We start from the raw sequence: 22,960 nt of genomic DNA on the forward strand, positions 1-22,960 counted from the left end.
TGCTGCGTAGTGCACAGAGTCAGCTTGACGTCTCCCTAGAGAAGCTCTGCGTACCGAGATGCCCGTCCAACTCGAAGTGCTGGGCAAACAAAAGCGGCTGAAGGACGCTGTTGCTCTCCTTGCTGCGGTTGGTGTCCGGATCGCTTGCGCTCGGTGTACGATTGTTCATCACAGGCTAATTGGGAACACACAGCAAGGCGCAGCGTTAACTTGCGGGCTTATTGGCTTTTCGCGTTGCCGGCCTTCCCAAGTCGAAACGAGCCCTGAACTCGTCTCGTAACGGATTGCTAACCCGCAACGCAAGTGTGAGGATGTACCATCCACAGGGTGCCCAGAAGTAGGGGCAGGTACGAAGTGAGCTGTCACACTCCTCTCGTCGGCCTGAGCGCAGGATGCGAAAGTTGGCGCGACAATCGAGACTACAAGACTGCGGAAATGCGGATATCGATTACGTGCGAGCAGCTATCCAACGAACGAGGCGCGGAGCGAGTACAGGGAGAGTGAGAGCGGGAGACGAAGTCTACGGAGGGGAAGGAGGAGTCGAGGGGCGCACAAGTAGGTGGTGTCAAGGTGCTGCACAACCGGAAGACCGAAGTAGCGTGAGGATGGTGGTCGTGGCGAGGGTCGTAGCGAGGGTCGTTAAGGGAGTAGTGCAACAAGGAGAGAACGAAAGGGAAGGACTAAACAAGGGAAAAGACGAGAGGGCTAGGCAGGGCGGGTGTAACCGCCCTCAGTTCCTGACCGCGCACACACCTCCTACGCACCGACGTACACCTGTGAGCCTCCAGGCGGTCCATGCACCGGCGTGTTCTGCATCGAGTTGGCGCCCGAGTGCCCGCCATGCTGCTGCGGCGTCTGCCACCCGCCGCCGGCCTGGCGCGGATCAGCCTGCACGCCCGCGCCCTGCTGGCTGACCATGCTCGGGTCGCGCACGTGCGTGTAGTTGCCACCGGCGACGCCCCCGCCGCCGCCTCCGTGCGCGTACTCGGACGACGACGCGCCGTACGGCGAGTCGTGCGCGGCCGAGAGGTGCCCGTGCGACGCCTGGTGGTGCAGCGTGCGGTGCGGCGTGTGCGGACCGCCTGAGCCCGGCGTGTGCGAATACGAGCGCGAGTGGTGCATCGGCGGAGGTTGCGGGAGGGAAGGGTCGATCGAGAGGTGCTGCTGCTGCTGTTGCGGAGGCAGGTGCTGGGAGTGGTGCTGCTGCTGCAGGTGGGCAGGTGGTTGCGGGAGCGGAGGGAGGCCGTGCGGGTCGGAGTGGTACCCGTGGTGGTGGTGGCCCATCGAGCTCGTGGTCTGACCGACAACAAAGTTAGCCCAGTTCCCGCTCGTGAACAGAAACAACAAAACGTACAGGTAGGTTGTACATGTCGTAGCTCTGGTGGTCGTAGCCCTGGTTCTGGAGATGGAGCATATCGGCGCGCTGCATCATCTCCTGGTAGTCCTGGTGCTGCTGCTGCTGGTGCGCGTGCTGCTGCTGCTGCTGCAGCGAGTAGCCAGGGCGCGCAGGCGAGATGGGCGGGTGCGACACGCTGCGCGGGCCGCCGCCGCTCATCGGGCCCCGAGGCGACGGCAGCGTCGGGTCGAGGTAGTTGCTCGAGAGCGGCGTCGGCAGCTGCGGAAGGGGCGGAATCCCACCGCTTCCGGGCGGCATTGGCAACGAAGGGTCGAGCGGCATCGTTGGGGCACCCGTTTGGATGGCAGTCGGGATGTGATTCCGCCCTCGCGACGAGACGCGGCGGTTCGTCGCAGTCGGACGGTTGCGCGCACCCGTCTTGAGCGAGATCTGACCACCGTGGATCGACGAGTTGGCTTCAAAGTTGCCGGTCGAAGAAGCGGCAGGCGTGTAAGCCGCCGACAGGTTGGGCGAGCCGTCCTTGGCCTCCTGCGAGAGTCCGCAAAGTCAACTTGAGACCGAATACAGGTGGACACGGGAACGCACCAGACAGGCAGCGATGAGCTTCTGACCGGCGGACAGCTGGCCGTTCTCGTCCTCCTTGACGAGCGGCTTGAACTTGTCGGTCGTGAAGGTGTACACCCAGCCCGACTCGGACACGACGAGCAGGAGGACCTGCGTGCCCGTCAGTGTCGAGAGCTCGTAGGCCTGATGATGTGCATGCGTCAGTGTGGGTGCAACGTCGGAGAATCAGAAACGACACACCTTCTTCATGATGCCGGCCTTGCGCTTGGAAAAGGTAATGTGCCGCTTGCTCTTCTCCTCGATGTACTCGATCTGGATCTTCCTCCTCGACTTGTCCTCGCCGTCACCCCCGTCGCCTCCGTCGGCCTTTGCGCCGCCCGCCGCCGAGGCCGGCGCCGCCTGGCTCTGGGCCGCGCTGCGCAGGTCGCGCGTCGACTTGCGCTTGCGCGGGCGGCCCTCGACCTGCCTCGCTGCGTCTTCGTCGTCATCTTCGTCGTCGTCGAGGTCGGAGCCACGCTCCGGGTCAAACGAGACAAAGCCCCCTCCTCCTGCTCCTGCTCCGACGCCGCCGCCGCCGATGGTGCCCGTCTTTGCGCGCGTGAGCATGCCCCGCCCGCCGGACCCGCTCCCTGCGCTGCCCGACGAGTTATTGCTCCCCGTGCGCGTCATGCCCGTCGCCATGGTCGAGCCCGTCGCGAATGGTGCGGGCGGGAGGGGGAGCGACCCAAGGTCGAGATCGGCGGCGAAAGTGTGCGGCGGGAGCGGCGGGACGGGCGGATACCCTGCGCCTGCTCCAGGGTCGGTCGAGAAGAGATCGTTGGGGTCAAAGCCCGCCGCTGCTGCCGACGACGACGAGGGGAGCGGCGGGGCGTGGCCCGACGAGTTGGACGACGAGCGCGAGGGCGTCGGCGGGCGCGAGAGGACCGACGGCGTGATGATGTGTGCCGGATCGACGACGCTGTAGACGTCGCTGGGTGCAGCCATGGCCGTGGTGCGCGCAGTCAGAGGCCGACGACGGCGGCTTGTTGGACGACAGAGCTACGCGGAACAGAACGACCAAGCGAGCGGAGGGAAGCGGGTGCAGCGCTGGACGCGGTGTTGCTGAGCGTTCGCTGGCCTGTCGTGCACGCCGATAGAAGACGGGGACCGGTTCGGAGCCTTCCCAGAAGGAGCAGGAGCAGCGGACGCCTCGTCGGTGCGCCCGCCTCCAGGCGAAGGTCCCGGTTCCGCGCCCACGTGAGTTTTCACTCAACATGCCCGCTTCCGCCCTTTCCGACTCCCCTGGTCCCGCTCCCGAGCCTCGCAAGGGCAGCCACGAGCACAGACACACTCACTCTGGCAACTCCTGTCCGCGCACGCGCCCTCTCTCCTCGACAGCACCGTCGTCCTCGTCGATCCCGCCCGCACAGGAGACCGATCATCGGACAATCAATGTCTCGCAGTCACTCGATTCTCCGTGTCTTCAAGCACTGCACTGCAATCGCAGCGATGTTGCGTTCACTGTACTTTTGTTCATGCGGGAGCGCAGCGAGGTTGGCGGCTACGACTCGACGAGGAGGACATACTCGCGCGTGCTGAACGCAAATTTGATGACTGCGGGCCAGGTCCAGCATTGTGAGCGGTTGAGTAGCCCTGCTTGAGTGTAGTGCTGGACCAGTAGTGAAGAGGACGCACCATCGCCGCTCCGCAACTCGTAGTACCGCGATGCGGGCACCGTCTCGTCGTTGACAAGCGTCCCGTTCGCGCTCTCAAGGTCGAGAATGAACGGCCTGCGCGCACACACTGTGAGTGAGCCTGGCGAGGGCGCCACGTGCGAGGAAGAAGCGCACTTGGTGATCGACTTGGTGTCGCCAAACTCGTTGCGCTCGACCACTTGGCGGTACTGCAGGACGGCATGCTGCTTCGACGCCGAGGGGTGGTCGACGGGGATGTCGACGACCTGTGCGTCACGGGGCGTCAGTAGAGCGAATCACCGAGGCTCGCGTGCCTGCGGTTTGCGCAGTGCGAGAGCGACGCACGACGCGGTCCCGCCCAAACAGATAGCACGACTGCCGGTGCACATGGAAGAGTTCTGAGTTCCTCAAAACAAGGGCAGCCAGTCAGCCTAGGTGGCACAAGGCGTGACAAGCGCGAGTAGAGCGACGCACCGACCTGCTCCTTGCCCTTGAAGACGTACAGTCGCCAGTTGCGAACGGGTTTCCTTGCCTCGGCCGGTTCCGAGTACTTCAAGACAACACCGTTCAGTGTGCTGTGCCAAACAAAGAACGCTGGGGCCCATCAGCACGAGCGCACAAGCAGCGAGGGCGCGGCCAGCGAGAAAGGGAGTCCTCGACGCACTTGGTCTCAGCCGCAAGCGCTCCGCTCGGCTTGAAGTCGGGCTCGACCGGTTTCGGCGGCTGCTTGTGCGCGACCTCGCCTCCCCGCTGCGCCCCGCCGCCGCCGGGCACGAGCGCGTTCTGGTCCGGCAGCGCCTCGCGCTTGCCCCACCCGCCGTCGCCCCCGACGGGCGAGCGCGAGCGCCTCCTGCCGCTCCCGCCACCGCCTGACTGTGCAGGAGGGGGCGAGCGTCTCCGCCCTCCGTCCCCGCCGCCGCTCCTCCGCCGGTCGTACTCGTCCTCGTCGTCGTACCTCCCCCTCCCGCCGCCCCGCCGGTCCCGGTCCCGGTCTCGGTAGTCACGCTCATCGTCGTCGTATGGACCTCCTCGCCGTCCCGAGTCGCGGCGGTCGTAGCCGCGGTCGTCGTCGCGGCGTCGATGAGACGGAGGAGGGGAGCGGTCGCGGCGATACGAGGCGGACGAGGGGCCGGGCGAGGCGGAGCGACGAGAAGCGTAGCGGTCTGGCATGGCTCTGTGCCCTGCAGTAGTCGGCCGAGTCAAGCAGAGTTCGGTAGGCAAGACGACGAAGACGCGTTGCAAGGGTTGGCTCCGTCCAGTCGAGGCAGCAGAGCCAGAAGACCGCTAGACACGCGCAGGATCTGTGCAAGAGCCTGGACAACGCTGCTGCGCCACCCGCCGCTCTGCCCACGCTCTGCCCTAGTCTCTCCATCTCGTCGTGTCGCGCTCCAACTCCCTCCAGGATGGCCATTCTCCGCAGCGCCTTTCCCGGGGCGCTCTACAGCGCGCTTCCCATCGCGTGCTACGCCGCAGAGGTCGTCGTGGCCTTCCCCGCGCTCGGCTACTCGCTCTACCACCAGCTCGCCCTCTTTCTCGTCGCAACCGCCGTCCTCATGCAGCTCGGTGTCGAGCATGCTGCCGAACGCAAGGAGCTCAAGTTCTCCATCATCATCAACTATACCGCGCTCGCCGGCGGGATCCACGTCCCAGGCGGCGTCCTGATTCGCCTCCTCCTCGACAGTAATTCGAGCCATTCCGTCACCGTGTGGGCGAAAGGCTATGCCATCGGCAGCGCTCCCGTTGTTCTTCTCGTGGTGCACGATCTCCTGAGCACCGGGATTGGTCTGTCCGCTGCCGAAGCCGAGCAGCTCGTGCAGCTCAGGGCCAAACAGGCAAAGGATCGCGAGGAGCGCGAACACGAGCTCAAGGCTTGGTACGATTGCGGCTACCGTGCGGCTGCGGAGCACTACCGGAGCCAGCGCCCCGTGCCGCGCTAATCTGGCTCTGCGCTCACATCCCCTCTCCGAAATGGATTCTTGTCGTGCTCTTTTGGCCCTCTTTCCGCTCTCCGTCTTTTCAAGCGAGGGCGCTTGATCGAAGCTCCTGCATTCGACAGGTTTGTGCAGTGTGCGGTACAGCTTGATGCGGACGCCGCAGGGTTGCCGCACCTCCACCTCCTCCTGCCCTTCGTGCCCTTCACCCCCGTTCATGCATCCTCAGAGTTCACCGTAGTAGGGCCGCGCTCTCTGCAGCTGCGCGCAATCCGCTCGTACGTCTGCGTTCTCTGCGGTCGTGCACAGCAGTGCAGCTCAATACCCTTGCCCTTTGGTCGCAGAGTATGCCGCCACGAGCTCTCATTCTTTTTGTCTTCTGTGCTCCCTCTCTCAACCCAATCAGTGGACGAATACCAGCTGCACCGACACCAACCGACACACTCTGCCAGCGTGCAATCGAAAATGTCACTGCAAGCTGCTGTGGTCGAGAGGCGACACAGCGGGCCGCGGCAATGAACTGCAAGCAAGCAAGCCTGTGATTGGAAAGTGCGGGTGGCCAGGCTTGCCTCAGCGTGAGAGCGCACCGTGCCGAAGCGGCGTGCCGAGGACGCGAGCGGAGGAAACGAAGCCTCCGGGAGTGCCTGAGCGGAGCGACCGCGGAGAGTGGGGAGGCCGCTCGAGACGGCGGCATCGTTGCACCGGCTGGTCCTCCTCGCTGTGCTGCTTCTTCCTGCCTGTGCACCCTGCTGCTGCCTGCCTGGACCTGAACCGGAACTGCCTGCCGCAAGCTGAGCCTCGCTGCCAACTTCCCCCACTTGCATCTCTCCGGACCTCCAACAACTGCACAACTCGCTCTGCACGACTCTAGCTACTGAGCGGACCCAAGACGCGAAAGCACACCTCGCCGCCTTCCTCAACCCAACTCCCCGTCACTCCAGCTCACGCAACCACCATGCCCTCCTCGTCCTCCCCCGTCGAGGTCTTCACCACCTCGAACGTCTTCCTCGACGTCCTCGTCAAGGCCGGCATCAAGAAGGCCTTCGTCAACCTCGGCTCGGACCACCCGGCTCTTCTCGAGGCGTTCGCGAGCCGCAGGAAATACGGCCTCGAGAGCCTCGACATCGTGACCTGCCCGAACGAGGTGCGCTCTCTTCCCTTTGCGCCACTGAATAGGCGATTTGGCACTGTCCGAAGGTTGACGCGACCCCGGCAACGCAGATGGTCGCGCTTTCGGCGGCACAGGGCTACGCCCAGGTCTGCGGTCTTCCCGCGGCCGTGATCGTGCACGTCGACTGCGGCACTCAGGTGTGCTCTGTGCTCCCCTGGTCTCAGATTCACGACCAGCTGCTGAAGAGTACGCGCGAACGCCCAGGCCCTCGCGGGCGCCGTTCACAACGTTTCGACTTGCCGCACGCCCGTCTTCATCTACGCCGGCGCGAGTCCCTACTCTGAGAATGGCGAGCTGGCGGGTAGCAGGAACGAGTTCATCCACTGGCTACAGGTGCGCTCCCGCTGTCGTCTGCATACGCGGAACCCGGCCTTGACAGCTTGCGTCGCACAGAACGCGACGGACCAGCCGGCCATCGTCCGGCAGTACATGCGCCACGTCGGCGAGATCCGCTCGGGCAAGAACACACAGCAGGTCGTCCTCCGCGCGCTGCAATTCGCAAACTCGGAGCCCAAGGGTGCGTACTTCTGGGCAACCTCATGTCCGAGACCTTCTCAACTCGAAGTGCTGACTTGTCGCTGCTCGCAGGCCCCGTGTACGTCTGGGCGCAGCGCGAGGCGACCGAGGAGCACATTGACCCGAAGGTGATCAAGGATGTGCGGGCGCAGGAGGTGTGGTCGCCGATCGAGCTCAACCCGTTGAACAAGAAGGGTACGTTCCGCCTGCTTTGCCTCCCTTCTTCAGCTTAGCCTGACCTTTGGGAGCCGTACAGCCGTCGCGCGCATCGGCGACGCCCTCCTCAGCGCCAAGTCGCCGCTCATCATCACCTCGTACCTCGGTCGCAACCACGGAGCCGTCGCCGAACTGACCAAGCTCGTCGACCTCCTCGCGATCCCCGTCTTCCAGCCGACCCTCAGCGCCGTCAACCTGCCGTTTGACCACCCGAGCCACCTCGGCACGGGCTTTGCTGGTCCGACGCCGGAATGGATCGCGGCGGTCGAGGCCGCCGACTGCATCCTCATCATCGATTCCGACGTTCCCTGGTGCGTGGCGTCCTTGACCTGATAGTTGCTCATGTCTGACTGAGCTTGCGTTTTGACAGGCTCCCCATGTTTGCCAACCCGAAGCCGGGGGTCGCGGTGTACGTCCTGCTCCCTGATTTCGCTCAAAGCGAGTGTCCACCTGCTCGATCGCAGCATTTGACGCACGCACACCACGCAGCTTCCACCTCGACGTCGACCCGCTGAAGGAGCGCATGGCGTTCGCGACCTACCCGGCCGTCATTCGCGCCAAGGTCGATGCCGCGCTCGCGCTCGAGCAGCTGACCGACTACCTCTCGTCGTCGTCGTCACTCAGCGCGCAGCAGCAGCTCATCTCGCAGCGTCGCGACGCGCTCGTCGCGCGCAAGAAGGAGACGGTGCAGAAGCTCCGCGCGCTCGAGGTGCCCGAGAAGGACGACATCATGACGACGCCATTCATCGTCGCCGCGTACCGCAACCTCATCGCCGAGAAGAGCTTGTCGAGTCTCGTGTGCAACGAGGCCATCTCGAACTGTGCGTGTTGTGCTCAAGCGCGACATCGTCCGCGGGACTGACCTTCGCTTTTTCCCACCGCTCAGATCCCGTCGTCTGGAACCACGTCGAGCCCAAAGCACCGGGCGAGCTCATCTCGTCGGGTGCGTCGTCGCTCGGGTGGGCACTGGGCGCCGCAATCGGCGCCAAGCTCGCGGCCGAGGTGCACCCGAAGCACAAGAAGGACCTCGTCACCGTCATGGTCGGCGACGGGAGCTACATCTTCGGCGTTCCTAGTGCCTCGTACTGGATGGCTCGGCGGTACGAGACGGTGAGTCTGGCCTTCGCATATGAGGCGTGACGGCCTGCTCGAGAGGTTCTTCCCGCGTCTGACCCTCCTTGTGCTCCTTTCGCCCAGCCGTTCCTCACCATCGTCTTCAACAACGGAGGCTGGAAGTCGCCCAAGCTGAGCATGCTGGGCGTCCACCCGAACGGGCTGGGCGCAGCGGGTGCCACCTCGGACCTCAACGTGACCTTTGGGCCCGCCGACGACCTCAACCCGGACTATGGCGGTATCGCAGCCGCGGCGGGCGGCGCGTGGTGCGCCAAGGTCAAGACGGCGAGCGAGCTCGACAAGGCGCTCCGCGAGGCGGTGCGCCAGGTTACCGAGGAGAAGCGCAGCGCAGTGCTCGACTGCTGGTTGACGCGGTTCTAAGGGGTCGTGAGGGACACTGGCGGTCTCGGTGAATATCGTTCTGGATGCGGTCGCTGTACCTTCGGTAGCATAGCACGAAACAAGGGATCGTATGGTCTTCATCCGACTGCGTTGCACGGAGTGGTCTGCTTTCCCCGCACGCAAATGCTCCCGTTCTCTCGCGCTCTCAATGGGGCACACGCAAGCGATATGTACTGCACTGCAAAGCGTCCACGTCCGCGCGCAAGGCTCTACCAGCGCCCTCTCTACTGCTGGTCGAGCCCGGCCTCGTCCTCCTCCGGCTCTAGCGTCGTCCAGTCGATCTTGGCGTCCACTGTGCAATCCAAATAATCGAGAAAGACCTTGTCAGTATCAGTTCAGCAGGCTAGACGGACAAGGGCTACGCGATAATTTCGACGCACCGCCATAACGCGCCTCGAGCCAGTCGTTGGCCTTGCGGAAGTGGCCGTTGCCGAAGAAGCCGCGGCGGGCACTGAGCGGCGAGGGGTGCTGCACGGTGGGGACGCATAAAGTCAGTACAGATAGCAGCGGGATCTAGCGGGAAGTCGACGACGCACCGCGCTGGTCAAGATGAGGTGCTTCTTCTGTAAGATTTTCGTGGTCTCCGAATCAGCGCAGCTGCAAGGAATACCCCCACAAGCACAGATCGACACAGGATGCGCTACCCACTCACCTTGTCCATCTTGGCGACGCGCTTCGCGGCCCACGCGCCCCAAGCGAGCACGACCACGCCCTTCCCGTCCTTCCCGCCGTGCCGATCGACGAGCTCGACGACTTTGTCGGTGAAGGTCTCCCAGCCCTTGTTCGAGTGCGAGCCCGCCTTGTGCGGCGCGACCGTGAGCGACGTGTTGAGGAGGAGGACGCCAGCGCGCGCAAGCGAGATCAGGTTGCTGCGTGTGCGTCAAAGAAGTCAAATGGATGCAACGCCTCGCTTCCTCGTGCAAATCCATCTCGCTCCAGGCCGTGAAACAGCGGGACTGGCGCGAGCATGGCTGCGCGGATCGAGGCGACGCACCCGTGTTTCGGCACGTCAAAGTCGGGATACTCCTCCTCGATCTCCTTGTAGATGTTGCGCAGCGACGGCGGAATCTTGACGCCCGGGCGGACCGAGAAGCACAGTCCTGCGCGCAGGGTCACGATCAGTGACTGGTCGCAGTCGGTACGAGAGACCACAAGGGCGGACCGTGCGCTTGTCCTGCGGATTGCGAGCACAGTTCAGTGACTGTTGTTTCGATGTCATGCGAGAGCGACAGAGAGGCCTACCGTCGTCGTGGTACGGGTCCTGCCCGAGAACGACGACGCGGACGTTCTGCAGCGGCGTGTATCGGCTCCAGGCGTAGACATCATGGGCTGTACGCGCGAAACAGAAGTAATAGCATCAATGCTACCTGATAGAGGCAAGCAACGAATGCCTAGAAGCCCGCGCACGACGCACCAGGCGGGAACACCTTGAGTTTGCCCTTTTCGCGGTCGTCGGTGCCCCTCAGCCCCTCGCCCCACAGGAAGCGCTTGAGCTCGAGGAAGTAAGGCTTGCGGAGCTCGGACTGGAGCGGGTCGAGCCACGAGGGGTCGAGGGTTGCGCACTCGAGCGCGAGGAGGTCGGCCTCGGAGGGAGAGCCGGACGTGGTCGAGAGCGAGGCGCGGTACGCCGCGGGCGAGAAGCTCGTCGTTGTCGTCTTCGTCGTCGTGGAGGTGCTCGGCGCTCCAGCTGCGCCCTTGCGCGGCTCGATGGGTGCGGTCGAGGTGGACGGGGCGGTGCTCAGGTGCGCGGCGAGGGGCGGCGACGCGGACGAGCGGCGCGGGCGCTTTGCGGGCGGGACGGCGGGCTTGAGCGGCGCGTTCTGCGCGTGGAGGAACGCCTCTGCGAGCGAGAGCTGCCGCTTTGACATTGCCGAGACGCGAGCGAGGTGGGGAGACGAGCAGAGCGGGCGAGCGAGAGCAGCGGCGTGAGGGACTACTGGACTGCGCGAGTGAGCGACGAGACTGTGCGCGGCTCAGACGGAAGCGCGACTGGCCGGGTTTACAGTGACCAGCAGCTGTCGCTTCCCGCTCTTTCATCGAAGTCGAGGCTCATCGCGACCAGCCTCATTGCTGCACAGCCAGCCCCCTGTCTTGTAGTATCTGAATTCGCAACATGTGCACTGGAGACTCTACGCGAGGTACTTGGCGAGAAAGTCGTTGGCCTGCTCAAACACGCGCATGCGCTCCTTGTCGCCCCATGTCCCCGGCAGCAAGTCGAATCCGCTGCAGAGGAGACGAGACGCGCGTGTGTACATTAACGTCAGATTGAGCTCTATCCCCGCGAGTGATAGCGGATCAAAGCAGAGGGACGTAGAGACGCACTGGTTCGCCTCGGGCTCCTCGATGAGCTGAGCGTCGACGCCCGCCTCACGCAGCGTCTCGACGAGCTCCTCGCTCAGCGCAAACGGCACCATGAGGTCCTTCCTCCCGTGCACGCACACCGTCGGCGGGATGCTCTCCTTCTTGGGCTCCTTTGCGCGGCGCACGAGCTCGCGCGCGGCGTACCCGGCCAGCTGCTCGGACGGGTTCGCAAAGTCGATCGGCTCGGGCGCGCGCGTCGACCAGGGGAGGACCTTGCCCTCCTGGATCGTGTAGAAGCACGCCTTGGTGCGGTTGTGCGCGACCATGGTCGCAAAGTCGACCTCGGCCGGCGAGTGCGACACGACGGGCCCGTCGCGCTGCAGGTGCGACGACACGCTCTCGTACGAGATGCGGCCCGAGGGAAAGTTGACGGGCGCGTTGTACGACGGGTGGAGCAGGTCGACGCAGCCGTAGAGCGAGTAGCATGCGCGAGGCGGCGGAGAGAGCGTGTACGATGCAAAGACCGCGAGCGCACCGCCTGTGCGCCAGAAAGGTGCGAGTGGAATGCGTCAGCCAGGAATCTGAAGCATCCTGACGCGAGTGCAACGCTCGACAAGCCGCCGCGGCACGCACCTGCGCTAGACCCGCTCACTGCGAGCTTCTCTCCGTCGACCTTGCCCCCACCGAGCTTCTGATCGAGCCTGCCGTCGCGGACAAACTCGCACCCGTCGCGGATGTCTTGGATGAGGTCGTCGAGCGTGACCTGCGGCGCGAGGCGGTAGTCGAGCGAGACAAAGGCCCACCCGCGCGCGAGCGTGCCGCGCAGATTGACGTCCGAGTAGTCGCAGCTTGCGCCGTCGAAGAAGCCTGCGCGGGGGGCTTGATCGAGTCAGTCTGCAGGGTAGAGAGACGCGGAAGGGGAGGTGGGGAAGGGAGGGGGACCGGGACGCACCGCCGCCGTGGATCCAGATGACGACGGGGACGTTGGAGCAGTGTGCGCTCGGGAGGAAGCAGTCCAGGTGGACGTCGTGCCCGTCGACCGACTTGTACACGGTGCGCAGCGTCGGCTCGGGACGGGAAGACATGGCGAGCGGAGAGAGGGCGGACGACAAGCAGGCAGATTCGAGACAGCGGGAGGGCGGGCGAGCGGTGTACGAGTGTGCAGCGGGCTATGTCAAGGTTTCTGGCTTATACAGAGCTGGAAGCGGGGAAACGAGACGAGCAGGCGGAAGTTGGCCAACCGCCGTCCGGGTGGGGCGCGCCTCTCCTGAACTGGTGCCTCTCCCTTCCTCGAGCACAGAATCACTCCGTACAGTGCACACATCTACGACCCAGCTCTACTGCCCTCCGAGCTGCTGCCCCAGCTTGTAGCCCCCCACCTTGTCCCAGTCGACCTTGCTCCGCGTCTTGGGCAGCGCGCGCCGCAGCCCGCGGAACGACGTGTCCGACAGCTCGCCGTACGCCTCGCCCAGCCGCCGCTGGAACGACGACTCGGACGCCTTGAGCGCCGCGATGACGGCTTCCGCGGGCGGAGATGGCGAGAGCGTCGTGGACGACTTCAGAGTCGTAGTCAGCTGGACGTTGCCTGCTCACAGCGAAGCGAGGTGTGAGTGGACCGGCCGATGAGACCTGAAACGCCGGCGAACACGTGCAGAAGGATCCGTCGCGGCGCAAATTCTCCCAGGCTGAGTTCACTCACCCTGCTCGTAGTAGTGGATGTTGATCTGCGCCGTGCCCTCGAGCGTGCCCTTGGCATGGTCGAGCGTGTACGTCGCGCGCCATCGGCCGGTCCTGCACGCGCGGAGCATGTCAGCGTCTGATCAAACCAATCCCGAATAAGGGCCGTGAGATCTTGCGCGAAGACCGCAGGTCTTGGAAGGCTAGCCCCAGAAGCAGGGACGCACCAGTAGTTGCTCGGGTTGTACTTGTTGCCAACGAGGTAGAGCCCAAACAGGCGCGACGGCCTCGCGACCTTTGGCTTTTCCGGCTCGGCGGCCGGAGCAGGCGCAGGCGCGGCTACGTCCTGCGCCGCAGCGGGCGCCGGCGTGCCTTCGTCCATCTTGTCATCGCCCGCCGCGTCCACGTCGGCCTTCTCAGCGGCCTCGTCGCCCTCCTTCGTCTCCTCCTCGCCCGCCGGCGCCGCCTCGGCGCCCTGCTCCCCCTCGACCTGCGCATCCTCGACCCCCTCAGCCGGCATCGCCTCGCTCTCCGCCTCGGCCGTCTCGGCCGCGACCTCGGCGCTCTCCTCCACAGTCCCCTCGACGTCCTCTGCAATCGAGCCAATCGCGTCCTGACCCTCCACCTTCTCCTTCTGCCCCTCCTCGGCGATCGGCGCCGGCTCCTCCCCCTCCTCCTCCTCTGGGTAAGCCGGGTCCGCGAGCGCAAAGACGGCGCTCACGCCCTGGTGGTAGTGGTTCGCGACGTGCTGCGCGAGGACCGACTCGAGCGCGCTGCGCAGCGACTCGGTCTCGCTGTCGGGCGAGGGCGAGAGCGGGAGAGGGGACGAGGCGGACTGGGAGGCGGGCGAGTGGGCGGAGTATGGCGTGCGCGAAGGAGCGTTGGAGAGGTGTTGGAGGGCATGGAGAAGGGGAAGCAGAGCGCGGGAATGGGGGAAGCGGACAAAGAGACGAACCGGTGTCAGTGTTGGCACCCGGCAGGCACGGCAAGTCCGCCGCCGTCGGCTCGGATCCTTCTCTCGATAAGACTGATAGCGTGGCGTCGAGAGCGAGCGCTGGATGCGAGCCCAGCGAGGAACAGGGCGACTCACGGCGGTCGCCGCGTCGAAGGCGAAGCTCGTCGCTCCCTTGGGGTCCACGTGCCTCTCCTCGGCCCCCTCCTCTCCTGCGCCAAGTCTCGAAACGGGCGTCACGAGTGTCTTTCCGCCGGCGCCCTCGCCCGCAGGGAGGTCGACGACGGTGTACTGCTCGGCGTGGTACTGCTTCAGCGCGGGGAGGAGCGCGCGGTCGAGCTCGTCGGGCGAGGACGAGGGGAGCGCGGCCGAGACGATGGTGCGCAGGTCGGCGAGGACGTCGTTCACTGCGTGCTCGTGGCGCGTGAGTCGGAGGGAGGCTCGGGAGGAGCAAGGGGAGGGATGGACGCACGCTCGCCCGGCGGAGACTGGAGGAGGAACTCGGCTGCGGTGTCGTAGACCGTCTGTGCGTCGGCCATGGCTTGCGCGTGCTCGTCGAGGAGCTGGCGAGGGAGGAGCGGGGAGGGAAGGGGAGCGAGGTGGGGGCGATGACGAGAACGCGAGGAGCGAGCGGGGCGGGCGCAGGCACAGGGCGCAGCTGCGAGTGTCGTACGGAGACCAGAGAAGCACTCGACTCGTTCACTCGCACGCGGAGCAGGTGAGGGCAGAGAGCAGACGTTGCTCGGCGTGTCGTCGAGAGGACAACTTCCCTCGCACTTCGCACAGAACAAGGCTGACGGCGCATCTGTAGACTCGGTAAAGACTCTCTGCACGGACTTATGCACGCGCGAACGGGAAGTAGGGGGAGTGTCCATTGCGAGCTAGAAGCGGAGACGGACTACTGCACAACACGGAGATGGTCGAGACTGGGAAACGGGTAGAACAGCCATGCGTGGTCTACACTCGTGCCCAGTGAAAGCGACCGCGCTAGGAGGAAACGCCGGCAAGAAAGGGTGTCGAAAGAACTGCAGGGGAGGAGCTATCAGCTCGTGCTCTCCGAGACGCCGCAGCAGCGGACGTAGACTCACTGTCTGTGCACAGAGAGGTCGTGGAAAGGGGACCAGGGTATAGCGTGGCGGGGCGTCGGACAGAGAGATTAAGCGGAGAGCGGTACAGAGCCGTTGCTGTGCGCGAGCGAAAAAGGGTCAGCCTCGCACAGGAAACACATTGGTGCGCAGAGCGATACGCACTAGATCGCTGTCAGACTGGTGGTCGGGAGCATTGCGGGCGGGCGGGTTGTGAGGAAGAGCCTGTGCGGGAAGAACACGAATGATCAGTCTTCACGCCGACTTGACGGCCGCGCGCGTGCGAGCGATGCGTGTCTCGGCTCGACGCACCTCGGCAGCTTGCCGTTGTAGTTGACGGCCTGGAGCATGTACGCCTCGTGATTGACGTCGATCGTGACGCTCCACTCGTTCCACAGCTCAAACTCGTTGAACTGGGCGAGGATCGCCGTCTGCGGCGTGCACGGGTTCTCGGTCTGCACTCGCCCGTCCTCGGCGAACGGCGCCGGTGTCATCGTCAGCGAGCCGTTGTTGTGCAGCTGGTACTGCGCGCATTTCGGTCAAGACATCCGAGTCAGCTCGTCGCTCGGGACAGCAAGGCAAAACCAGGCGAATCGGCGGGACGCACAGTGCCATGCTGCCAAGTGAGCAGCGCGCTCGGGCAGTCGGGGCGAGAGGCTGCAGGGAAGCGACGTCAGCACGACTCCCGGCGCAGGGGAAGGGCAAGCGAGTAGGCCGCACCGTTCGAGTTGAAGCGGTACTGCGCCGACTCGAAGTAGCCGTCGTCGGTGAATGAGTAGGCGATGCCCGTGTTGGAAGGGTAAATGAACGGGCGATCGTTGTTCATCGGGTCGGCAAAGCCCTGCACGTCGAGGCGACGAGAAGGCGGGTCAGCGGAGTTGTCCTCCCAGCGAGTCCGTAGACGACCTGGCTGTTGCTCAATGTCCCGTCGACTCCAAAGCCCTGCGCACGCCAACATCGCGCATGCGCAATGCCTTCATCGTCCGCATCCCCGATCCCGTGAGACGAGCCTAGCGGCACAGAACCGTCTCGGCGCCGCGAGGACCGCGCGGCCTTTCCCAGGCCTATGCTATCCCGCAGACGCCTCGCCGAGCGCCCCCTCCGAGCCGCACGGCGCACTGTTCCCGCCTCGGAGTGCCCGATCCTCGCGCCAAGCTGCACCTCGAAAGCGCCTCCCTAGCGTCTGGCCAGGCTGGCAGCCTTGTTGGACAATGTGCAGAAGACTCACAGGCCCAGTGAGGACGGCGCCGCTACCGCTGGACCAGGTTCCGTAGAGCGACGTGAGGTTGTTCTGTGCGCGCACGAGGGACGGCGCGAGGACGGCGGCGCAGAGGGCGAGCGCGAGGGTGCGCGTGAGAGACAGCATCGTGTACTCTCGAGGGCGGGGCAGCCTTCGTTCAGTCGGTCTAAGCGAGGGGAGAGAGCGGTCGACGGTGGACCCTCTCCGCCGGTCCCTAGCTGGCGGGTCTCGCTCAGCCCGCATTCGCGCATAGCTTGGGCAGGACTGCTCTGCTTCGGAGCGAGCTCACTGTCTCTCGTGAGACCAGCTTGGCACGTCCTGCCGTCCGCCCATGCTGTTTCCGCTCCTTCACGCTCGCATATCTATGCTCCGAGTCGCCTTGTCGCCGGGTTCACACTGCTTGCACGCTGTCTCTAGAGTTGAACGCCGTCTTCTGCACCTCGAGAAGTAACTCGGGCGGCCGAATAGATCCTGCAGAGGCTGCTGACTTGCCCCGCCTGCCTGAGTTGCTCCAGATGGACCGTCCACTCTCACCCTGGCGCCTGTACTTCGTTCCCGGCTTGCCTCACTACAGTAACACAGAACGCACGCAGTCTGTGCAGCTCGGACAGCCGTTTTGTGCTCGCGCTGAGTGTGCAAGGGCTTGGTAAAGCAGGAGACATGCAGTGCTTGCTGGTCCAAGCGCCGCCCCTGCCTCTGCCCTTGCACATGCCCCTCCGGGAGCCCCGGACGTCGATAGTGCAACACTTTGAAGAAGACTGAGTGAAAGCAAAGCTTGCAGAGGACTCAAGAGCGGGACTGAGAGGTTGACATTCCGTTCGACCTCGCGCGCATTCCGTGCGACCGGCTGCAGTGTATCGAGTACCTCGTCAGTACAAGTGGAGGCCGTAGCATGTGCCCGCACACGCGCTGAGAGCGGTCTCCTCGAAAGTCAACTTGGCTCGCTCCCCCGCTGCGACGCGTCTCGGCGCGCCTGTTTTCTCGCCTCTGTCGTCCGCACAGCCCCGCTGCGCCCTGTGCTGGCCGAGAGCCTACTCGCACGATGCCACCAGGCGGCTTCCGCGCCGCCGGCTCGTCCCACGCGGCCCCCGCGCCGAGCCACACCGCCTCGACCTCGCGCGGCCACCCGGCGACGAGCACGCCCCGCGCAGACACGGCAGGGGCGCAGGAGCGCAGGACGGGCATGAGAGAGATGCCTGGCGCGGTCGCGGGCAAGGTCGTGCCCCTGGCGGGCCCGAACGACGGTGCTGCGGCGGCTGCTCCTGCGAAATCAGGTCGAGGTGCGTCTCGCTTCCATCGCTGCTTGAACCTGCTGTGCAGTGCGAGTGTTACTCTCGCTGACTCACTACGTGCGGACGCAACAGCCGCTTCTCGTATCGCCGCGCCCGGCTGCTGGACCCCTACGCCCTTCACCCCTTCCTCGTCTTCCGCTTCGCACCCTCGTTCGCGCCCGCGCACCCCGCTCGGCCCTCTCGGCGCCGCGGCAGAGGCTGCGCAGACTCGCATGCTTCCGCAGCTGCAGCGGGAGAAGAGCGACGTCGTCGTCTCGGGCCACTTTGCCGCCGCTGCGACGCCCCAGAGCGCGAGTCGAGGCGCGGCGGGCGCAGCGGTCGTGCCACAGAAGCGACCATCTCCTGCTTCAGCGGCAGCGCAGGCGATGCGGCGAGCTCCAGACGACGAGGTGGACCAGCTCGAGCTGGATGACGATGAAGACGCGGAAGAGGGAGGCGACGAGAACCGCCCGCCGTCGGCGCAGCAGCCGCCGCAGCCGCAGCCGCCGATACACAAGCGGCCGCGCGTGTCGGACGACTCGGGCTACAGCACTGGGCTGGCAGAAGGGGCGGGACAGGGCGAGGGCGAGGTCGAGATCCCCGAGAGCGAGCACGGAGGCGCAGAGGGCGAGCTGCTCGAGCAGGCGGTGGCGAGGAGGACGGACCCGTCCAGTCCGTTTACGCGCGTAACGGCGGGGGAGGAAGCGGCGGGAATGGCTGGACAAGATGGTGCGACCGAGCTGAATGAGTCGGAGGTGCGCTCAGTCTCTCCTCTGAGTCGCGCTTCGAATGGGTCGCTCACCGCTGTCCCTCTGCCCTCAGATCGTCAAGCTCGAGGCCGACCTCCTCGGGTATACGCAGCGCCGTGCTAAGCTCATGGACGAGTTTGTCCAGATCGCGACCAACGGCGGCAGAACCGACGAGGGCAAGGACGATGGAGAATGCCGCCTCGCCCTGTGAGTCGCTTCATTCTGACACTTTGCGCGGGTCACCCGCAACGCGATGCACCTGTGCTGACTCTTCGCGCGGCACCCGCAGGTCCTACGTCGAGGAGCGCCTCGCCGAAACGCGCGCCCAGCTCGTTGCGGCCGGGATCGCCTGCTCCGACCTGCAGATCGAGACCGAGAAGCGCGGGAACATGCTTGAAGAGCTCGCTGAGGTCGTCGCGCACGGCGGGAGGAGCCATGCTGGGAACGACGAGGACTACTTGCGGCACAACATGTGTGTTGATACGCTCTCCTCCAAGTCGCTCCGTCACTCGAGCATTCAAGCTGACGCAGGGTCCTTCTCGACACAGCGCCTGGCTCGATACGCGCATCACAAAGCTCCGCGCCTCGGGCGCCATCTCGTCCCCCCGTCCCGGCAGCGCCGCCCGCCCTCCACCGCCCGCGCGCATCTCGAGCCTCCTCCCCTCTGGGATAGCTCCTTCGCCCTCGGTCGTCCGCCCGCTCGGTTCAGCGCACTACCAGCTACAACAACAGCAGCAGGCCCCGCCGCTGCACTACTCGCCCGCCGCTCTCGGCGCAAGACACGGTCCTGTCCCAACTGCCCTCTCGGCGTCACGCGCTGCGGCACCGCAGAATAAGGCGAGCTCGGTCACGAGCGGCACCGATAGCCAGCACAGCGCGACGATCGCTGCACTCGCGACGAAGCGCTCGACCGCCTCGGGTCAGGCCGCGGCACCCGCACCTGCTCCTGCACAGCCGGTCGTCGGTACGCCCTCGACCTCGTCCGCGTTTCGCGCGGCAGGGACGAGCTCAACCGCTTTCCGGCCTGCGGGCGCGACCGGTCCGGCCGCCGCGCCGCTCTCGAGCTCCAAGGGCAAGAGCCGGGCACCGTACCCTCAGCCACAGCCTGCGCTCGCGAGCGAGGACGTTTCGGCGCTGCTCGACGGCGTCGACTTTGACGACGATCTCGCAGGCGCAGTCGGCGACGACGACATTGACGAGAGCCTCGAGATCGTCGAGCGGGAGCCGCCTGCAGCCGCTGCCGCCTCGGCATCGAAGCGCAAGAAGGCGCCGGCGGGCGCAGCGCTCGGGCTCGGGTATGCGCCGATGCTGCTTGACGACCCGCCGCCGCCGGTTCGGCGACAGGAGCCGCAGAAGCAGCCCCCACAGCGCAATTTCTCGGCCGTCTCGACCGCGAGCGACATAGTCATCCAAGAGCCTGCTCGGCAGTTCAGCGCCGTGGCTTCGTCTTCGAAGACGACTGGGGCAGGTGGAGCCGGTCCGGCGGCCGCAGGAGCGCCTGCGGGCAAGACGTACCCCTGGACGCGGGACGTGCACAAGGCGTTGCGGCAGCGCTTCGGGCTCGAGAAGTTCCGCGTCAACCAGGAGGCGGCGATCAACGCGACGCTGAGCGGCAAGGACGTGTTTGTCCTCCTCCCGACCGGCGGCGGAAAGTCGCTCTGCTTTCAGCTGCCCGCCGTCATCTCGTCGGGCGTGACGCGCGGCGTCAGCATCGTCGTCTCACCGCTGCTGTCGCTCATCTCGGACCAGACCAAGGCGCTCGTCGACAAGGACATCCCCGTCGTCTTTCTCAACTCGACCATGGGCGCTAACGACAAGAAGTTCGCGCTGAGCTGCCTGAGGAATGACCCGCCCATGGCTTGCCTCGCCTACGTCACGCCGGAGCAGGTACGACGATCCTCTGTAGCATGCCCTGAACGAATGCTGACGAGACGTCTATCCTGCTGGCGTGCGTCGCAGATCGTCAAGAGCGCCGCCTTCCGCTCCCTCCTGTCCGACCTCCACGCGCGCCGCCAGCTCGCACGCTTTGTCATCGACGAGGCGCACTGCGTCAGCTCGTGGGGTCACGACTTCCGTGCGTCTCGTCTCTCCGCCCCTCGCACGACCTTCTCAAGCTGACTGGCCCGCGTCGAGCGCAGGCCCCGACTACAAGGAGATGGGCACGCTCAAGCGCGACTATCCGGGCGTGCCGCTCATTGCGCTCACCGCGACGGCGAACGACCGCGTCAAACAAGACGTGACGACCAACCTCGGCATGACCTCGCCGCTCATGCTCACATCGTCGTTCAACCGCGCCAACCTCCGGTACCACGTCCGCAAGAAGACAAAGCACATCCTGTCCGACATCGCCGACTTGATCCAGACGAGCCACGTGGGCGAGTGCGGAATCATCTACTGCTCGAGCAAGAAGCAGTGTGAGGACGTTGCCGAGCGTCTTCGCCGCGAGCACAAAATTCGCGTTGCTCATTACCACGCCGTGCGTATCGTGAACGGTCGCTCATGCCCGGGCGCAGACTAACGATAAACTCGATGCGACGGCAGGGCATGGACAAGAACGATCGTTTGCGCGTGCAGGAGAAGTGGCAGTCGGGTGAGATCCACGTCATCTGCGCCACCATCGCGTGCGTTGTGCTCCGTCTTCTCTCATCTCGCTCTAGTTGTGCCAACTGACCTGGTCCGACCGCACCGACAACGCAGATTCGGCATGGGCATCGACAAGCCCGACGTACGCTTCGTCGTCCACTATTCTCTTTCGCAGAGCCTTGAGGCGTACTACCAGGTGCGTGCACTCGCCCGGAACTGCCGTCACGTGCCGGCAGTCTCGCTGACCACGTTCGCCGATGCTTCCTTTTGCAGGAGACGGGACGTGCAGGTCGCGACGGCAAGAACTCGATCTGTGTCCTCTTCTACGCCTACTCGGACACCAAGCTCATCATGCGCCTCATCGACGAGGGCGACGGAACGCGCGAGCAGAAGGACCACAACCGCGCCAACTTGCGCCGCGTCGTCCAGTACTGCATGAACGAGACCGACTGCCGCCGGACGCAGGTCCTCCAGTACTTTGGCGAGCAGTTCCCGCGCGAGAGCTGCCACAAGACGTGCGACAACTGCATGGCGCCGAAGAACGTCGAGATGCGCGACGTGACGGCTCTCGCGCGCGATGCGGTCCAGCTCGTCAAGTCGATACAGAAGGACAAGGGAGTCACCATGCTCTACGCCATTGACGTCTTCCGCGGCAGCAAGACCCAGAAGGTGGGTCGTCGACGCCGCGCCGCACGCAAGCTGTCGTGACATTCCCTGACTCTGACCGTGAGCGCCCGCAGATTTCGCAAGCAGGTCACGACCAGCTCCCCTACGCCGGCAAGGGTTCCGGCATCGACCGTGGCGATGCCGAGCGCCTCTTCCAGCTTCTCGCGGCCGAGCAGGTTCTCGGTGAGCGCTACGAGCGCAACGGTCTCGGCTTCACCAACGCCTACGTCACGCTCGGCCCTCGTGCACAGCAGGTCATTGCGGGCAAGCTCGACCTCTCGATGGGCTTTACCAAGGGCGGCAATGGCAAAAGCGCCACTTCCAAGTCGACGGCTGGGGCCAAGGGCAAGGACAAGCAGCTGCAGCTGCAGCCTTCTCGCTCGCGCGTCAACGAGTCGTACGATCACGACGAGTACGGTGGCGAGTATGTTGACGAATTACTGGACGAGCACGAGGGGATCTACGACTCGAACGAGGCCGAGTGGTGCGTACCCCGCCGCGTCTGCCACGAGGATCCGTTCGAGGGCTGACATCGGGCTGACCGCCATAGGGACGACTATGGCGGCCGCATCGTCCGCACCAGCTCGCTTTCGCTCGCCACCGCCGTCACGGGTGCTTCTGGTGGCAAGGCCGGCAGCGATCCGATCACGGATCAGCTTCTCGCGCAGCTCATCGACCTGCGTGAACAGGTGCGCGGTCTCCTGCTAGCTGGATGACCGCCAGGGCTGACCTGCCTTGCGCCCGCCTCAGGCCGCCGTCACCGAAGATTGCGAAGCGGAAGGAATCATCACGCAGGAGCAGCTGCAGGTACGCAGCTCGATTCGGTGAAAATGCGAGTTGAACGGCACTGACCCAGATTTCGGATGGCACAGCGCATCGCTGCGCTCAAGCCCACCAGCTATCGCGAGATCTTGACGTGCGTCACAGCCTTCAGCTTGGCGCGCTCATTTCGCTGAAATCCGCATTCGCGCAGCATCGACGGCCTGTCGGACGAGCAGTGCCAGTGGTGGGACACCAGCGGCGGCAAGTCGATGTGCATCAAGGCGCGCAAGGACGCTGCAGCCGCCGCCAACGGTGCCGCCGCGAAGGCCAAGAAGCAACCACCACCCGGTGGCGCTGTGAAGCCGGCATCAGCGCCAGCGCCCGCTAGCACGACCGCTGCGGCTTCCGCTGCTGCTGCCGCACAAGCGTGAGTCCGCTCGTGCCCTGCACCGTGCGATAAAGCTCACCCTCGACGTTCTGCAGCCGCTCTTCTGCCTCGAACAACCCGAATAAGTCGTCAAGTACTTCCGGTGCAAGACCCAGCTCCACGACCCAGAAGAAGCAGCTCGACTTGGACGCATTCCGCTATCAAGGGAGCGGCGGCGGTAGCGGTTCTTCGACAAGCAAGAAGGGCGGCGGATCGAGCGGCGGCGGCGGCGGCGGTGGCATCAGGGCTATGCCAATTGCCAAGCGCAAGTGATCGGAGCGAGGGGCGTATCGCATCAGTGTGT

The 22,960-nt window shown here is 65.1% G+C and overlaps 9 protein-coding genes across 9 annotated transcripts; 3 read left to right on the forward strand and 6 right to left on the reverse strand.

Annotated features, from left to right (window-relative positions):
- Nucleotides 1-756: 756 nt before the first annotated feature.
- JCM10292_004635 (uncharacterized protein) lies at nucleotides 757-2,905 on the reverse strand (the record flags this gene model as incomplete). The annotated part of the gene is made up of 4 exons (XM_076651737.1): nucleotides 757-1,296; nucleotides 1,355-1,885; nucleotides 1,943-2,104; nucleotides 2,162-2,905. The coding sequence occupies 4 exons, from the start codon at nucleotides 2,903-2,905 to the stop codon at nucleotides 757-759; spliced, it is 1,977 nt and encodes a 658-aa protein (XP_076502706.1).
- Nucleotides 2,906-3,461: 556 nt separating this feature from the next.
- Nucleotides 3,462-4,764, reverse strand: PML1 (Pml1p; the record flags this gene model as incomplete). The annotated part of the gene is made up of 6 exons (XM_076651738.1): nucleotides 3,462-3,514; nucleotides 3,596-3,690; nucleotides 3,751-3,860; nucleotides 3,940-3,992; nucleotides 4,069-4,169; nucleotides 4,259-4,764. 6 exons carry the CDS (start codon nucleotides 4,762-4,764, stop codon nucleotides 3,462-3,464), a joined length of 918 nt encoding a protein of 305 aa, XP_076502707.1.
- Nucleotides 4,765-4,997: 233 nt separating this feature from the next.
- On the forward strand, nucleotides 4,998-5,531 carry JCM10292_004637 (uncharacterized protein; the record flags this gene model as incomplete). Its single annotated transcript, XM_076651739.1, has 1 exon — nucleotides 4,998-5,531. One exon carries the CDS (start codon nucleotides 4,998-5,000, stop codon nucleotides 5,529-5,531), a length of 534 nt encoding a protein of 177 aa, XP_076502708.1.
- A 949-nt stretch (nucleotides 5,532-6,480) lies between these two features.
- JCM10292_004638 (uncharacterized protein) lies at nucleotides 6,481-8,922 on the forward strand (the record flags this gene model as incomplete). The annotated part of the gene is made up of 10 exons (XM_076651740.1): nucleotides 6,481-6,669; nucleotides 6,747-6,833; nucleotides 6,901-7,029; nucleotides 7,090-7,213; nucleotides 7,285-7,407; nucleotides 7,469-7,739; nucleotides 7,799-7,837; nucleotides 7,918-8,249; nucleotides 8,315-8,538; nucleotides 8,626-8,922. The coding sequence occupies 10 exons, from the start codon at nucleotides 6,481-6,483 to the stop codon at nucleotides 8,920-8,922; spliced, it is 1,815 nt and encodes a 604-aa protein (XP_076502709.1).
- A 245-nt stretch (nucleotides 8,923-9,167) lies between these two features.
- UNG1 (uracil-DNA glycosylase) lies at nucleotides 9,168-10,811 on the reverse strand (the record flags this gene model as incomplete). Its single annotated transcript, XM_076651741.1, has 8 exons — nucleotides 9,168-9,235; nucleotides 9,324-9,411; nucleotides 9,480-9,506; nucleotides 9,596-9,812; nucleotides 9,938-10,043; nucleotides 10,106-10,117; nucleotides 10,186-10,272; nucleotides 10,358-10,811. 8 exons carry the CDS (start codon nucleotides 10,809-10,811, stop codon nucleotides 9,168-9,170), a joined length of 1,059 nt encoding a protein of 352 aa, XP_076502710.1.
- Nucleotides 10,812-11,072: 261 nt separating this feature from the next.
- On the reverse strand, nucleotides 11,073-12,329 carry JCM10292_004640 (alpha/beta hydrolase; the record flags this gene model as incomplete). Its single annotated transcript, XM_076651742.1, has 4 exons — nucleotides 11,073-11,166; nucleotides 11,266-11,782; nucleotides 11,878-12,111; nucleotides 12,197-12,329. 4 exons carry the CDS (start codon nucleotides 12,327-12,329, stop codon nucleotides 11,073-11,075), a joined length of 978 nt encoding a protein of 325 aa, XP_076502711.1.
- A 252-nt stretch (nucleotides 12,330-12,581) lies between these two features.
- Nucleotides 12,582-14,412, reverse strand: CAP1 (Cap1p; the record flags this gene model as incomplete). The annotated part of the gene is made up of 5 exons (XM_076651743.1): nucleotides 12,582-12,829; nucleotides 12,944-13,035; nucleotides 13,149-13,756; nucleotides 14,012-14,280; nucleotides 14,346-14,412. The coding sequence occupies 5 exons, from the start codon at nucleotides 14,410-14,412 to the stop codon at nucleotides 12,582-12,584; spliced, it is 1,284 nt and encodes a 427-aa protein (XP_076502712.1).
- Nucleotides 14,413-15,029: 617 nt separating this feature from the next.
- On the reverse strand, nucleotides 15,030-16,324 carry ROT1 (Rot1p; the record flags this gene model as incomplete). Its single annotated transcript, XM_076651744.1, has 6 exons — nucleotides 15,030-15,057; nucleotides 15,124-15,183; nucleotides 15,271-15,482; nucleotides 15,566-15,615; nucleotides 15,679-15,799; nucleotides 16,187-16,324. The coding sequence occupies 6 exons, from the start codon at nucleotides 16,322-16,324 to the stop codon at nucleotides 15,030-15,032; spliced, it is 609 nt and encodes a 202-aa protein (XP_076502713.1).
- Nucleotides 16,325-17,240: 916 nt separating this feature from the next.
- On the forward strand, nucleotides 17,241-22,929 carry JCM10292_004643 (RecQ family ATP-dependent DNA helicase; the record flags this gene model as incomplete). The annotated part of the gene is made up of 16 exons (XM_076651745.1): nucleotides 17,241-17,478; nucleotides 17,563-18,224; nucleotides 18,292-18,425; nucleotides 18,508-18,690; nucleotides 18,767-20,105; nucleotides 20,178-20,292; nucleotides 20,357-20,694; nucleotides 20,760-20,839; nucleotides 20,916-20,997; nucleotides 21,075-21,470; nucleotides 21,542-21,951; nucleotides 22,018-22,156; nucleotides 22,218-22,274; nucleotides 22,340-22,383; nucleotides 22,441-22,656; nucleotides 22,713-22,929. The coding sequence occupies 16 exons, from the start codon at nucleotides 17,241-17,243 to the stop codon at nucleotides 22,927-22,929; spliced, it is 4,650 nt and encodes a 1,549-aa protein (XP_076502714.1).
- Nucleotides 22,930-22,960: the final 31 nt, after the last annotated feature.

Source organism: Rhodotorula paludigena (assembly GCF_050403205.1).
Source record: "Rhodotorula paludigena JCM10292 DNA, Rt_paludigena_JCM10292v1_ctg56, whole genome shotgun sequence".
Lineage (NCBI taxonomy): Eukaryota > Fungi > Basidiomycota > Microbotryomycetes > Sporidiobolales > Sporidiobolaceae > Rhodotorula > Rhodotorula paludigena.